At 34.7% G+C, this 16,531-nt stretch overlaps 1 protein-coding gene across 3 annotated transcripts in view; it reads left to right on the forward strand.

Annotated features, from left to right (window-relative positions):
• Positions 1 to 16,531, forward strand: part of LOC140060218 (uncharacterized) — an 80,842-nt gene that overhangs the window by 33,059 nt on the left and 31,252 nt on the right. For 2 of the 3 annotated variants that reach the window (XM_072106340.1, XM_072106356.1), the window contains exons 4-7: positions 8,670 to 8,821; positions 10,377 to 10,476; positions 11,008 to 11,297; positions 12,538 to 13,312. In XM_072106340.1, the coding sequence (XP_071962441.1) occupies positions 8,670 to 8,821; positions 10,377 to 10,476; positions 11,008 to 11,297; positions 12,538 to 13,312 (1,317 nt within the window). The remainder of the gene's footprint in view (positions 1 to 8,669; positions 8,822 to 10,376; positions 10,477 to 11,007; positions 11,298 to 12,537; positions 13,313 to 16,531) is intronic. The other variant, XM_072106348.1, reaches the window with a different exon arrangement.

The raw sequence follows: 16,531 nt of genomic DNA on the forward strand, positions 1-16,531 counted from the left end.
AATAAATCTTTACCGTTGATACTTTTACAGCATATTCTCACCATTAAAAAGTATACACAATATTATCAGAGGATGGGAGATTAATGGTAGAATGGTCAAGAATAGAACTAGCCTTTGGTAGTATAAACTGCAATGCGCTTTATAGCAGAGCCTTTATGTTCGCTTCAAATTTAATAACCTAACTACAAAAGTACAGGTGAAAGAAGGTGAACATTTGTGTAAAAATGTTAACACCTTGAAGGAAAAAGGAAAGTTGAACAGTTCAAAATAAAGATAGAATGGAGATAAAGAGGGCAACAGGAAGGAAAAGAATGGTGATTGTGAATAGATGGAAAGACCAAATAGTAGAGGATCTAGGATTATGAAATAGGAGGGGACACCCAGGGACTAAAAATGTTCAAATGAAGTGTTGAACCGAACCTAGTGTATCATTTGCAATGTAAATTTAGAAATTTCTGTAACGGTGCCGGTCTTTAGTTTCTTTACGAGCGCGACCAGCAGACATTTTGTACTTTGTCTGTAACTATATTCTATATTAAGTAGAGTCAACTCTCTCACTACCGGACACCTTTAGCCTGGCCAAATTTATCTGGTTTTTCCAGGAGGTCTGGTATTCAGAATGTGCTTTTAATGGTAAAGAGCAATTTGGAACCTTTTGGAAAATCTGGTTTTGGGAGAGTTTCCGGTTTTCAGAGAATCCGGTATTGGGAAAGTTGACTGTATTTATGACATGGCATGTATAGTATACCATACGTATTTTTCTTTGGCCAAACGCTTATTTATAACCTACAGTATAACAACATGATAAAAATTTAAAAAATTGAGTTGTTCATATCCCATTGCTATGTTTACTAGTCGCTGCAGTGCGTCATATCCCATTGCCAGGTGCTCATTGAAACTGTTCATATTTACCACCCGATTACCCTGACAACAAAGCAGAAATAATACTAAATATTCAATAAACACTGCTCAGCTAAAACCAAAACAATACCAAGCCCACAGTCAACTTGCCTTTCATTTGCACCCAGTAGGGAAGCTTTGAATCTAGCTCGTAAATGTTTTTTATGACCAGTCAAGTTGAAAATCACTTGTTAGTTTATATGGCGAAAGTTCATGACTGTTAAACTTTAACTAGTCATATAGTTTTAAGAAACTCCCAAGTAATAAATGAATTGGTTTGTTTATATTCTAGGTAAACATCCCACTTTCAAACATCTGCTGCATTTTGTTTTAACGTTTTATTTTAATACGGACAAATGCTTATTATTGCTAATATTAAAGTACATATCTGTAAATAATAAACCTAGACATGTTCACTACATTACTTGTTAATTTTTACATAATTGATGTTTGGTTAAATTTTCAGTTTCGGATATTTCTAGGACTGCTTAATACATTTATAGCAAGTTGTTTTTGACGCCTGTCATTCCTTGAAAACAATATGTTTATTTATTAATTTCATAAATATATTTGCCTACATTAATTTTGGCAACAATTTTTCTATGCTTCTCAGAAAACGTAATAACAAAGTTAACACATTATTTTGGTTGCACTTACTGTACTGACGTACCTTTTTACTAGCGAATTACTGCATGGTTTTAGTCACAGATCTTTGTTTTAAATATATAAATGAAATCAAATTCTGATCCTTTTCTAGGTCCTTGTGTTGATATTATTCTTTGTGATGCTCTAATTGGTACTCAATGACAATAATATTTGTTTTATATCTATTTTAAGATTGTTTCTCTGCATTATATATTTTATTGTTATTATGAAATGAAGCAAGTTGTGGCTTGGTGGTTATGATGCTTGGCTACCATTCCAAGGGTCCTGTGTTCAAGTCCTGTCAGGATTTTTCTAAGGACAAAATTACAACTCCACTCCCAAAGACTTGTAATAAGACTTTGTTTAATATGTAGAGCATCTTGTGTATATGTTTGTCTTGTGAACCTCTGAGGGTCCATAATGATTAGCAATTGCTGGATGGATCACCCTCAATAAATATGGTTAAAAAAAAAAAAAGTTGTGATGCTTTATAGTTAATATTGCAGTGCTGTAACTCATAGTTAGGATGCCATATGTTAAAGCAGGGAGATGTAAAAAGTTAAAGTGATGCCTTTATCTACAGTATATATAGGATGTTCCATTGTCAGATGGGACATTTCAACAAAAAATTCTTTTCATATCATATTGTTATCTCACTTGAGATAGAAGGACTAATGTTGGTTTATCTAGGTAGGTAAGCAGCACTCGTTAGACTACTACTCGATTGAATTTCTAATTTTATTAATTTCTAAAATAGAAAAAGAATCATTTATCTCTTCATTTCCAACAAAAAATCACCTTGATTGGTTGATACTTTATTAGTTGTTGACTGATGTCCCTATTTCTCTTATAAATTATTGATCAAATGAATTCCTAATTTAATTAAATTAGAATTTAATTTATGAAATAAAAATAGAATCTCTCTTTCAAATAATTGTCTTATTTCCAAGTACTGTAAAAAATGTTTTAAAACACCTTGATTGGTTGATACTTTATTAGTTGACTGATGTCTCTACCTATATGGGCACATATTTTACATTGTCTCTTATAAATTATTGATCGATTGAATTCCTAATTTAATTAAATTAAGTTAAAAATAGAATCTGTCTTTCAAAACATTGCCTAATTTCCAAATAGAATACTTCAAAACACCTTGATTAGTTGATATTTTTTTTATGTTACATTTTCTCTTTCTAAATTATTTATTGAATTCTTAATTTAATTAAATGAAATTATATACAATCTTTCAAAACATCATTGCCTTATTTCCAAATAGAATACTTAAAAAACCAGGAGTTAATTCCAGAACTCCTTGATTGGTTATTAATCTATTGAGTTCCTAAATAAATTAAATTTATGAATGCAGAATCCAGCTTTCAAAGCATCACCCCATTTCAAAATACTTATTTTTAAAAAATCACCCCATTTTAAAAGGATCCTTTGAAAACACCTTTCTTCATTCTTTCACAGCATCTTCCTTTCATTGACAGATTGCATGAATACATCTTAAATATTTGTTCTGTAGTAGTCATTTATCCCCTACAGCATCAAGAAGAAACTATTCTTATGTTAATATTGACTATATTGTTCTGTCCCCCCTGTGAACCAAATACACAAATAAAACGATAAATTACAAGTCTTAGAAACCATGAATTAGTGTTCCAGTTATTAAAAGTCATTAATGGTCACTGTACTGTTTGTACTGAATTATGAAAGTCTAATGGTTTCCGTTTGGTCCAAAATTTGTACGTTCCTCGAGTGATATGTCCAAATAGTGATCTGCCTAAATATATGCTAGTGATATTACATCGTGTTCATATATGGGCATATCACATTTTTTGTCACATAAAGTTTGATAGTGTAGACAAAGCCTTACACTATTACAGTCTTTGGGTTGTATGCCAGAAAGATCCCAGTCATTGTAGATGTTTGTGAATTGTCTCCCAGTCATTGTAGATGTTTGTGAATTGTCTCCCAGTCATTGTAGATGTTTGTGAATTGTCTCCAAAGTATATTAAAAGAACCCCAATGAGAGTACTTATGGACTTTATGAATTTCTTTTATTTATTTATTTTCCCATCCAACATGAAATACATACAAAATATACTCAACTAATGTATTGAAACATACAGAAATGATTGCTAAAAATATCGTAACTGTGGATTCCTTAAAGCAAAAGAATAATAAGTTTGACTTAATCTAATAATAAAACCATTTTTAAGTCATTATTCATAGGACTTGGGACTTGTCACTTGTCCTCGTTGTACACTATGCCTGAATAAATAAAGCATTGAATGAGTGGACTGATAGTTATTTTGGCACTGTTGTTTGGTTATTGTTTATTTACTGATCCATGTGGGAGTTGATGTGGGTTGTAGATTCCTACTGATACATAGAATATGAGAAATATGTATGATTAATCAGTTTAAATAAGATAGTTGAAATATGTATGATGGCACAGTAGAACCCATCATTTGGGACACTCTTATTCAGGGGACACTCTTATTCAAGGGACACTCTTATTCAGGGGACACTCTTATTCAAGGGACACTCTTATTCAGGGGACACTCTTATTCAAGGGACACTCTTATTCAAGGGACACTCTTATTCAGGAGACACTCTTATTCAAGGGACACTCTTATTCAGGGGACACTCTTATTCAGGGGACACTCTTATTCAGCAGACACTCTTATTCAAGGGACACTCTTATTCATGGGACACTCTTATTCAGGAGACACTCTTATTCAGGAGACACTCTTATTCAGGAGACACTCTTATGGGTCATTCCATCTCAGATCACCCAATGACTTAAACCCTACCTCTTCCAATTTTGATGAAATTTGGTATATGGGTAATTCATAGCAATTAAAGCCAAAATTTCAAATTTTAACTTTATCGGACCAACGGTTTTCAAGATATCGCAATTTCAATTTTCGGTTTTTACGCAAAAAAGGGCGCGTCCGCCACGTTTCAAAGAGCTGTATCTCGGGAACTATAGGTTCGATTTTAAAAGCAAAGGTATTTTTGTAAAGGGGAGACCATAAGGAATCTAAATATACTAATTGTGTGTGTTTTATGTTAATATTAAGTTGAATAAAACTTTGACATATATTTTGACCTTGAAATTTCTCCCGTGGAACACGCCCGTTTTGTTGGTGACTATCATGAAAAATGTAGCCCTACGTGTCAACTACAACATATAAAAAAATTGGAGGGGTTTTTTTCTTTGTTTCCATGAAATTACAATTTGAAGTTTACATACCTCTTCCTTTTAGTGTATTTTTGGTGTCTGTCCATGCATTACTTCAATGTCAATTTGATGTATTCCAAAATTAATTTTATTTACAAACTAAATATTATTATAATGTTACAATTGTCTATGTCTGGCCTTTACTCTTTGTCATCTGGACAATTCAAACAGTATTTAGAAATGTTGTGGCGATCATTTTGGGAAATACTGTAATTCCTAGTCGAAGCGGATTTTATAAACGGAGAGGCTATAATACAATGTACATTTGATTCAGGAATCCAACAACAGTCTTCTTTGGACGGCCAATAAAAGGTTTTCGCTGACCCATGAGGATGCATAAATTTAATTTGAAAATCCCCAAACTCTTCTGCGAGTGAGACATCCACCACCAAACCAATCCATGGGACACCATCATAACTACAGCACACAAAATTCTGAATTCTAATAATGGTGGGTTGTGTATCAGCAACAATTTCATTTTCATCACTGAAAGATTCTTGAATCACTACCACATCCGGAGGGTTTATCTGGGTACTTTGTAGACCTGCATCTGTGCCAGAGAAACGGGAACAAAGCGATGATATTGTAATGTACCCTTGATGGTCTGGGCGAGGTTGAATCTCGGCTTTATTTCTTTTTCCACAGTAGATACCTCATCTATTCCCACATGAAAAAAGTTGATGCCTGGAATGTCCATATGAGCGAGTCATATGGCCGAGCGGTTAAGGCAGGGGCGCCGTTTACCGTACCTAAAAGAGCCAACAACAACATCGGCAAGGGTTCGAGGCCGACTCGCTCCGTTCTGGTGGTGGAACAAGTCTTCTCGGATAAGGACTATAAACCGTAGGTCCAGTGTACACAGTTATAACATGTGTGTACTTTAAAGAACCCAGTTCATTATTCGAAAAAGAGTAGGGGGTTACCCCGGTGAACTGGTTCACACAATAGCCCCTGTATCAGGGGGATTACCACCTATCTGATAGGACAGTGATTAATTCACCATTGATAATCCTTGGCCACATTGCCTAAAGACATAAAATAAAAATAAAAAATTACACAGTAGTCGAACATACTGAGAGATGTGATAATATGACATTCAGTCAAACACTGTAAGCTTCTCTTAGTGACGAGCCTCTTAACTGTTCCACCTATGCCATCAAACGCACTCTTGCCATGTGATGTAGCGAAAAAATTCCACTCGGCGTCTAAACCAAAATCTTCCTGGTGGTGGCAAAGGTTAATAAAGTTATATTTGTTTTTGTATTGGCCGCCACATCCATCTGTGAAATAATGAACTTTTTTCATGGTTGGTAGTTTTGTTTTTATATAGGGGATGACAACCTTTAAAAAGACCTATACAGTTAACTGTTGTATGTTCTCTGCAATCACTTATTATGCATATGTTAATGTGCATAATAACATAGTAAGGACACTAAACTATGTGTCAAAATTGATTTGAAAAGTATGTGAGTTACCCAGTATTTCTCATATCAAAATATATCTACTGTTTAAGTGGGCCTGATGAGAAAGCGTAACAATAAGACACCTTAACAGTTAGTGTTCACACTGTGTATAAAGTATAACAACACCAAAAATACACTAAAAGGAAGAGGTATGTCAACTTCAAATTGTAATTTCATGGAAACAAACAAAAAAACCCCTCCAATTTTTTTATATGTTGTAGTTGACACGTAGGGCTACATTTTTCGTGATAGTCACCAACAAATCGGGCGTGTTCCACGGGGTCAATTTCAAGGTCAAAATATATGTCAAAGTTTTATTCAACTTAAAATTAACATAAAACACACACAATTAGTATATTTAGGTTCCTTATGGTCTCCCCTTTACAAAAATACCTTTGTTTTTAAAATCGAACCTATAGTTCCCGAGATACAGCTCTTTGAAACGTGGCGGCCGCGCCCTTTTTTGCGTAAAAACCGAAAATTGAAATTGCGATATCTCGAAAACCGTTGGTCCGATAAAGTTAAAATTTGAAATTTTGGCTTTAATTGCTATGAATCACCCATATACCAAATTTCATCAAAATTGGAAGAGGTAGGGTTTAAAATTCCATTTTTTTTGGGTGAACTGAGATGGAATGACCCTTATTCAGGGGACAGTCTTATTCAAGGGACACTCTTATTCAAGGGACACTCTTATTCAAGGGACACTCTTATTCAGGGGACACTCTTATTCAAGGGACACTCTTATTCAGGGGACACTCTTATTCAAGGGACACTCTTATTCAGGGGACACTCTTATTCAAGGGACACTCTTATTCAAGGGACACTCTTATTCAGGAGACACTCTTATTCAAGGGACACTCTTATTCAGGGGACACTCTTATTCAGGGGACACTCTTATTCAGGAGACACTCTTATTCAGGAGACACTCTTATTCAGGAGACACTCTTATTCAGGAGACACTCTTATTCAGGAGACACTCTTATTCATGGGACACTCTTATTCAGGGGACACTCTTATTCAGGGGACACTCTTATTCAAGGGACACTCTTATTCAAGGGACACTCTTATTCAAGGGACACTCTTATTCAGGGGACACTCTTATTCAGGGGACACTCTTATTCAGGGGACACTCTTATTCAGGGGACACTCTTATTCAGGGGACACTCTTATTCAAGGGACACTCTTATTCAGGTGACACTCTTATTCAGGTGACACTCTTATTCAGGGGACACTCTTATTCAGGGGACACTCTTATTCAGGGGACACTCTTATTCAGGGGACACTCTTATTCAGGAGACACTCTTATTCAAGGGACACTCTTATTCAGGGGACACTCTTATTCAGGGGACACTCTTATTCAGGGGACACTCTTATTCAGGGGACACTCTTATTCAGGGGACACTCTTAATTCAGGGAACACTCTTAATTCAGGGAACACTCTTATTCAGGGATACTCTTATTCAGGGGCGGGACACTCTTATTCAGAGGACACTCTTATTCAGGGGCGGGACACTCTTATTTAGGGAACACTCTTTTATTCAGGGGACAGTCTTATTCAGGGGACACTCTTATTCAAGGGACACTCTTATTCAGGAGACACTCTTATTCAGGGGACACTCTTATTCAGGGGACACTCTTATTCAGGGGACACTCTTATTCACTTTTGTTATAACACTATGGGCAACCTCTATTCCTGGAAACATTTGTTAGGTCCTGAAAGTGTCCACCTAATTTATGTCCACTTCTATATTTATACAATCCAGAGAAATAAATGCATTGTTTTATTGATTGATTATTTTTAATAATGATGAAGGGAGAGAATGAAGCAATGTGATTTTGATTTACTTACTTAGCAAACTATAGTTTTTAATTTATAGGAAAAGCTTCATATTTTTAAGTGGAAACTGAATGAGGCAATAACACTTTAATTTAATATATTTTGAAGATTTCTGTTGGCATTATGAATACTTGAATAAAGTTAATTGATTAAATATTGTTTGATTAGTTCACAGTTAAAAATGTATTGTATATGTTGTTGTATATGCCTTAAGAAATATCTTAGAATTTCCTTCTCATATTATTTACCCATCCGCTTAAAAAGTTAATACTATTTTTGTTCATATAGTAGTAGTAGTACAGTACTGTATATTCTAATCTACTATAGAGGGCAGCTTCCTAATTTATTTTTTGTTTGCAACTTTACACAAATGATATAGTCAGTTACTAATAAATATCTGTTTTTCTAATTTTTCTATATATTTTCAAATTCTATTGTATCAAAATAATTCCAGTATTTTAATTTAAATTAATTCTTTCAGATTTGATGCTGTACTATATTTCTTATATTAACAACTATTGATTTAATGTTATTTATTAAAAAAAACCCAAATGTTTTTTTGATTTTGCAGCCGGCAACCATACCCCAAGGTCACATTGACATGTATACCTGTGTTAATATCAACAATTCAGACTCCATAACCAGACAACTCTACTCATTGGCCATCAAGACAACAGAAGAGGTTATATACATCCGAGCAGAGACGAGGGAGGAGAAGGAGAGGTAAAGTAGACATTGATGTTAATTTAATAAATATTTGGTTTTTTTTCACAATTGGTGAGAAATGTAAATTGGGGAATAATCTGCGACTTGTAGCCTTCTGTGCTGAATTGCGCACATGTGTGGACGACACATACCACAACTTTCTACTCCCTAAGGGTCCACATGTCAAGTGCTGCCACCAAACGGCACTTGTTTGTCTGTCCAATATGACAGGGCATGAATGGACCAGTACACCGGGGTAATGGTAATGCTGATAATACCTAATATATTTGACAATGTGGTTGACATGTTTCCTTATTGATACCAGGGTACTTGGTCCAAGTCCTGTAAAACTCCAAAAGATTTTTCTGATGCCCAAAACATTTCCACTACCAAATGAAACTTGGTTTTGCTTACTAATAGTAATACCAGGGTACTTGGTTCAAATCCTGTAAAAGTCCAAAAATTTTTCTGATGCCCAAAACATCTCCACTAACTAAGCATCAAATGAAACTTGGTTTGAAAGCATAGGTTTTCTAGTAATTGGCAAGTCATGAATTTTCTTCTGAAAGTTATTGTTATGGAATAAATTAAAAAAATAAAACATATACAGTCGACCTTCTCATTTACACACTTCTCAATTACGAACCTTCTATTTTACGAACGCCGTTCGAACGATGACGTCATCAGTAATATAATAAAACTTTTACGTACCTACTAATTTATTATCTTCTTAATTTATTAAACTACCCCAAAACAATTATTTCATAAATAAAGCAAAGCTTATTAAAAACGATCCACGATTTATTTATAGTTTAAAAGTTGTCTATTCTTAGGCCGTTAGCTAGGCCGTTTAGCTAGGCCTAGGCCGTTTAGTCTAGGCTTAAGCTAGAGATCATCATCCCCACTGCTGGAGTGCATGGAGAGCACCCTGCACGTGTTTTTGAAAAAAACAAAAGTTGATCGCGAACTGCAAAAAAGGCTAGCTACGATGACCATACTATCAATTTAGTTTGGTTTGTGCATGTGTTTACGATATAAAAAAACACTTGACTCTTATTTATTAACATTTTAAAACTTTAATGTCAGTCGTCGCGTAGCCATTTTTCTGGGAATTCCATTTTACTTGCATAGTTGTCAAACACCACACATACATAGTAGCTTAAAAATGTAAATATTTGCGGTCCAGAACGGATTTTATATTATTACTTTAGGAACAAGTTCGTAAATTACAGTTTGTGTCAAAATATGCATAATAAAAAGTAAACGATTGAATTTTGGTACAGAGAATGTGTGTAACATAACAAAAAGCAGAAATATCAATCTTTTTGGCATTTAAGGTGTTAATTTACATGTTAAATTTTATTGTTTTATACTGTATTAATATTTTTAATACTGTTTGTTCTTTATAGTGTACTATACACAGTAAGTTTTACATAGGGCATTTTGTTTGGACATGTTTTTACCACTGATTTAATAGAGGGCGCTTTTTTCCGAACCTTCTCATTTACGAACGCCTCTCAGACCAAGGGGTACGTAAATGAGAAGGTCGACTGTATTTATTTATGTTTTGCAGTTGGTTGGAAATACTGAGTGAGTATCCGAAGATTAATGAGGAGAATGCGAGACAAAACAAGAAAAGGAAGCCTGTGTATCCCATGATAACCGATGATCTGGTAAAGAAATACTAATAATTCATAATTCTAACTATAGTATAATTTAATATATGCAATCATATTGTTTTATGCACGTAGCAAAATCAATATGTTGATATAGAGTTTTCGGTACACCACTTATGTCATTCTGAAAATTGCTCAACATATCTATCAATATGCTTCAATCCTCCACAGGGATTGAGAATGCATTCTTTTTGGAACTACACATACGTACATATTTATAACTTGACCGTCTGATAAGGATACAACCTACATTTCCTATAGGATTAAAAGCATAAAATAATCTATGAACATTTTTGTTATTGTAATGCTCATTTTCGCCATAATGGATGTCCATAGAATCCATAATTTTGGTCATCAAAAACAAAAAGCCCATTCTCCGTACTTTAGCTAATTTCATTTGTTTGATTGTATCATATATTTTGTTCTATTGGTTAAATAGATGTTATCAAATCAATTTATAGTTTAATTTGAATCATATATAACTGTATGCTTTATCATAAACAATACTTTTTTCTTGCATATTATTAGAAGGATACAAATAAAGAAAGCGAAAAAAGTCAAGATGGAATAAAACAACCGCTAAAGAAAACTGAAAGCGACTTTAATAAAAAGAAAAATGAACAACCAACAAAGGACATCAGTCGTTCCATAAGCTGTCCTCCAGGAAATCAGGACACCAATCAGGAAAAGTCGTTCTCCGAAGAGATTCAGAAGGTGAAGGATGAGAACCACAACCGGAGTTGGAGCGACGGGTTTGGAAAGACAAGCATCGAAATGGATGTGGAGAAATGGCTGAATAAGAGAGAAGGCTCATTAAGGTATAATTTATGTTACTCAACGACATATTCATGCTTAGTTATTTACCTAGCGAAGTTGGTGATCTACTCACCAAAGTTAGCCCATAGTATGTTCCCACTTGGTTCCCACTTGAGATTCAACGCAAGGACATAGACACAATACAAGCTAGTTGATTAAGACTAGCAAAAATATAAATAATCGCTTCTCATTGGCCAACTCACTCGCCTTGCGTCTACGTCCTTGTGTTGCATCTCTAGTGAGCTTAAAGACCCCTTCCCTACATTTTTTAGATCTAATTTAAGGTCACAAACTACATTTAATGTAAAAATAAATATTATATGGTCCAATTGAGATAACTTTTTTGTCTTTAAACGGTTAGAAATGTGAAAAATAAGTCGATTCTAGTAATTTTAGCAGGCCGCTATAAATCCCAAAATGCATTGCGCGCGGATTGATATTTTTGTTTTTCTTCTGTAATTCACTCACTTTTCAATCAATCGTGAGGCCAAAACAAAGGGAATACCGGGTTTTCCCTAATTTGTATCAACAGAGTCTGGCAAAAATAGAAAGACAATTAATGCAGCAACTATACAACGTTAGGCTAGGTGTATAGCTAGCGTACGATGTTTGTACTTTACCGATGTTTACCAGCTAGGCCTACAAAACTAAACCTAGCTAGGCTAGGCCTAAAGACCGTCCACGAGAGGTCATTCGTCGCGAGGTAGTGCATTGTTTCTCGCTTTTTATCATAATTTACCATAAAATGTACATTTAAGACAAGGAATGACCTGGTTTAATGTTTTTAAAGTAATATATATGTATTATTTTTACAAAACGTCACATATTGTAGGGAAGGGGTCTTTAAGCAGTTTAAATTTTCATAGATGTAGCTACAAATAGGTTGTATAGCTTGTACAATAAAAAGTTCAACAGTACTAGGAAGTTTATTGTTTGTGTGGGTGGTATATAGGTAATTAAGCTAGGTGAATGCCCTTAAAATATTCTTTAGATTAGGTAAAAGAACCTTAGCCTGAGTGATCTCACTTATCTCCTATCTCAACTACTGTTCATTGTTCTTCTTCTCATCATCCAAATGGCAGAACTAATTACACACACATTTTTTTTCTGAACTAACTTTGATAAATTCATCTGTTTAAAAATATGTGGCTGATTAGGTATTTGATTTTGAAAGGGAAAAGTATATAAATAGTTATAAATAAAATAGAAAGAATAAACTGAATATTTTTCCTTTGCTTTCAGTAGGTCTGTTGCAAGTATAGACTTTGATGGATTTAGTTCCTCAGATATTGATACGGATGATGACCAATGCTTTAGAAATGACACGTATCGATCTGGAAGCTCTCGACAGAGCTCGTTATCATCACCTTCACCTCGTCAGGAATCGAAAAAGAACAACGATGCTGTCTCACGGATGAAGAAACGTAGTGGAAAATCAACTAACTTAAGTAGATCTGCTTCTGCAAGACATGTACGTGCTGAACCTCTGGTAGAAGAAACTGGTACTAAACTAAGCAGGTCATGCTCTGCTAAGAATGTACCGAAGGAGAAAGTTACCACGTCCACACCAATACGGTCATCCGATACGTGCCTTCATCGGAATAATAATAACGTGAACGATTATGCTCAGAGTAGTAGATTAACAAGACGAAGTAACTGCAAGGATAGTGGTTCTGGTAGCCCTAGGAATGTCAGTCCGATCCAGGATTCTCCGGTTAGAGACTCGCCTGATTCTGATTCTATCATGCGAAGAGATCATGATACGCAGCGACGCAACTCATTAAAATTAATTGAGCAGGGCGCGGAGGATTCAAACATCACTATATCAACAGAAGAGCTAGATCGGATCGATGCTTCAAGTAAAAGCAAGTTTAAGTTCAACAAATCATTGTTGGATGGAGAGTCGCCATCTCCTAGCAGACGGACAATAGAACGACGTCGCCATGCTCAAGAACGCAAAGGTCGCCACACGCTTGATGGCAGTCTTCATGTACAGCTTCATGGCGAACCCAAAGAGGTAAGAGTACATTTGTTTAATATGTCAAATATTATGTACACATGCTCATCAGTTTGTAAAAATATAATGTACAGTCATGTACAGAATTTGCCCCTTCGAGTACCAAGTTAATGTGAACCCAAGGATCAAAATTTAGTAAATTTGGTAAGGTGTTATAACAATCAAAACTGATAAATTCAAAATATAATTGACACAGCAGGTAAACTTCTCATGCTTTGCTAATATTGATGTACTGCCCTCTATCATAAAATGAAGTTATGAGCTAGTATTTCAGGCAGGAAGTAGCGGCCGGCCTACTTAAGAATATTTGATATGCCACACTTGTATGCGTGTATCAAGAAAGAATACAAGCGAAAAGAATTATGCGTATGATGACGCCCTCTATTTCAAGATGAAATAAATTGGCCTATTGAATGGTTCTGACAGTGCCAGGTCTGAATATTTGTCAGAGCAGGGAAGAGTGTTATGGTCAAAGTAAGCGAGACTGTTATACATATGATGCCGCCCTCTATTTCATGATGATAAATGAGATGCGTCATAACTGCTTCAGTAATGGTAAATATTGAGGGCACTAGTCAAGTGCAATATAATTTCAAAAGATAATCAGTTGATTTCCTTTTATTCTTGTGGCTTTATAATTAGCTACACCCTTTCCTTTATACCATCAAGAGAGAAGGTAGAAACTGTTTTCCTGTTTTATATTTACCTCAAAATTGTTTAAATCTATTCTGCTATCTAGTAGTTTCTGTTGGTAAGTTGAATTTGGCACAAACTCATTTTGGATGAAAACATTGCCGACAATGTTACCTTGCGTGTTGACGTACCTTTGTGATTCGTTGACCGACTTCCTTCCCATTAAGTTTTTTGTCGCTACTGCAATACCAGCACAACTTGTGAACGCGTTTTTAGTTTACAATTTCCTCGCAGCTAAATCAATAATTGGTTAGCTTATTATTAGATAATTATATTATTTAGATTTTTTTTTTTTGAAAATGGAATTACATTTTCACGTTGAATAAGCAGTCCTTTGAGAGTTGATTTGATCTCTCAGTTGTGTGTTTCACTTTGATTCCCACGATTTCTCATTGTGATCTGAAAAGCAGGAAAGGGTTATTTTATTTTTACCAACTTACTTTTTCTGTAAATATGTTTTGAATTAACTTTTAAGACATGATTTTTATTTTGTGGTCAAGATTTTTTTTTAATCTTGAGAAAGTGAATAAAAAGTAAACTGTCTGTCTCTATGAGAAAAATTGTATATACAGTCTGTGTACCATGAATTTGTAAAGTTACAAGGTTTTTTTTAATACTGTATATGGTTTTATAATTATGCTCCCCGTTTTATGGCTGCTTCAATCCGGATATATTTCGTACCCCTGAGACTTTTTTTAATATCAAAATTGGTAGTACAGTAATTTTAGATAAAATACTTTGCAATAGGCTGCCAAAGGTAAGATCACAAAAAGCTTATATTAAAATCTTCAAATCTTCAAAATCAATATAGGATGAAATTTGAATTGTTAAATTATTTCGCTCAGTGTTTTCAAGCGCTTAATTTATTTTAATATATTTTCAAATCTTGATTGGTTTGCGCCTCCTGGTACTTGCTGTCCACACTGTCAACACTAACATCCTCTCACGAAAAAAACTTAGAATTAGCTGACTTAAAGGTCAAACAAACGATGTGCTAAGACTAAGAATCATACTCAACTCAAAGTGAAAGTAGTGTTTATCAGTCCAGTATTGTTAAAAAAAATTCTACTTACCGGGCCAGGATGTATTCATTTACTGTTGAATTCATTAAGCCTGTGTTAGCTGGTACACCTTTTAGGCTCACTGTAGGTGTGAATGTTACTAGCACCCTTGGTGTCAGCCCACTTGGTACTGTACTTACACATACTGGTAAATGTGCTTTTTTTGTTTGGGCTTAGATTTTTATTTTAAACAAAAATTTTATTCTATAGCATCAGTTCAATACCCAGGAACCATTTTTAGGAAATATTCACAAAACCATTGGCATTAATTATTCAATCAATCCATAGCTAGCTACGGTAATATACTGGTCAAGCTTGTTGAATAGATTAGAATACATCAGTGTATAGTCAGAATATAAAAATATAGAATAGATGAAGAAAGCTAAACAAAAAGATCTTTGTTTATAGCATACTCATTAAAAATGTCTTAACAAGTTCAATTGACCAGAATGCATCGTTTATGTTACGCAATAGTAGTCATTTGAGCTTTGCGCTTTGTTTTGTACCTCCAGTAGAATCGCACTACAGTACAATAGTTTTTTACCAGAAACCTTAAGAGTGTCCGCTATCGGGAGTGTTGACTGTATTATTGATGAATTTACTGAGTGGGTGACTTCTATTGGGCATCACTTTCAATCTATCTTACAAAGTCCAAAGAAGTTTGAATTTGTCCATAAGGTATAAACAAGGAGTACAGTATAGTACCCTGCTACCAGACCTTGTTTGCGAGGACATGAATGCATGGCAGCCCAAGATGATTGACAGCTGAAATATACTGATTGACAGATGATAACTGACAAGGAGGATCAAACATTGATGCATCAGCTACTCCAGGTACTCAACAAGGAAACCAAAAACTGATGTAATATGTATGTAATATAGATGAAACAGGAAAAATAACACATAATGCACAGACTAGACTTGTGCCTGTTGGCTGTGGATGATGCAGTGTACCCCTTAGGGTGACTTTAAAGACACCAGGGTGATGCAGTATACCCCTTAGGGTGGCTTTAGAACATGAGGGTGACGCAGTCTAACCCTGAGGGTGCCAATGGAACCCTGAAAGTTAAAAGATTAGGGAAGAGTTTACCACACCCATGGTTTTAAGAGTTAGGTTTGATGGCCGAGATTGAAAGGAAGAACGTAATGTCTGCTGGTATTGAATAAGAAGTATAAAATATTGATTTGATTGACATAAGATACTTAATAATGACTCCAAAACCACTCAACCAAGAAATAACTTGTTTATCAAAAGATGATATTGAACTTGTCAATGTCAGTCCAACTTCTTACTTTTTTTTTAACTTGATGTGTTGTTTGCAAAAAAAGAAAGAAATTAGCCTTCACCTTTTAATTATTATCTGCATGATTTGAATTTACAAGTTGAATTAATTAAATTCAGCCTGCAGACAAGTTTTTACATTTGTATTCTGTCACTTAAAATTAGCATGTAGATAAAAAGATT

This window comes from Antedon mediterranea, chromosome 1 (genome assembly GCF_964355755.1).
Source record: "Antedon mediterranea chromosome 1, ecAntMedi1.1, whole genome shotgun sequence".
In the NCBI taxonomy this organism is placed as follows: domain Eukaryota; kingdom Metazoa; phylum Echinodermata; class Crinoidea; order Comatulida; family Antedonidae; genus Antedon; species Antedon mediterranea.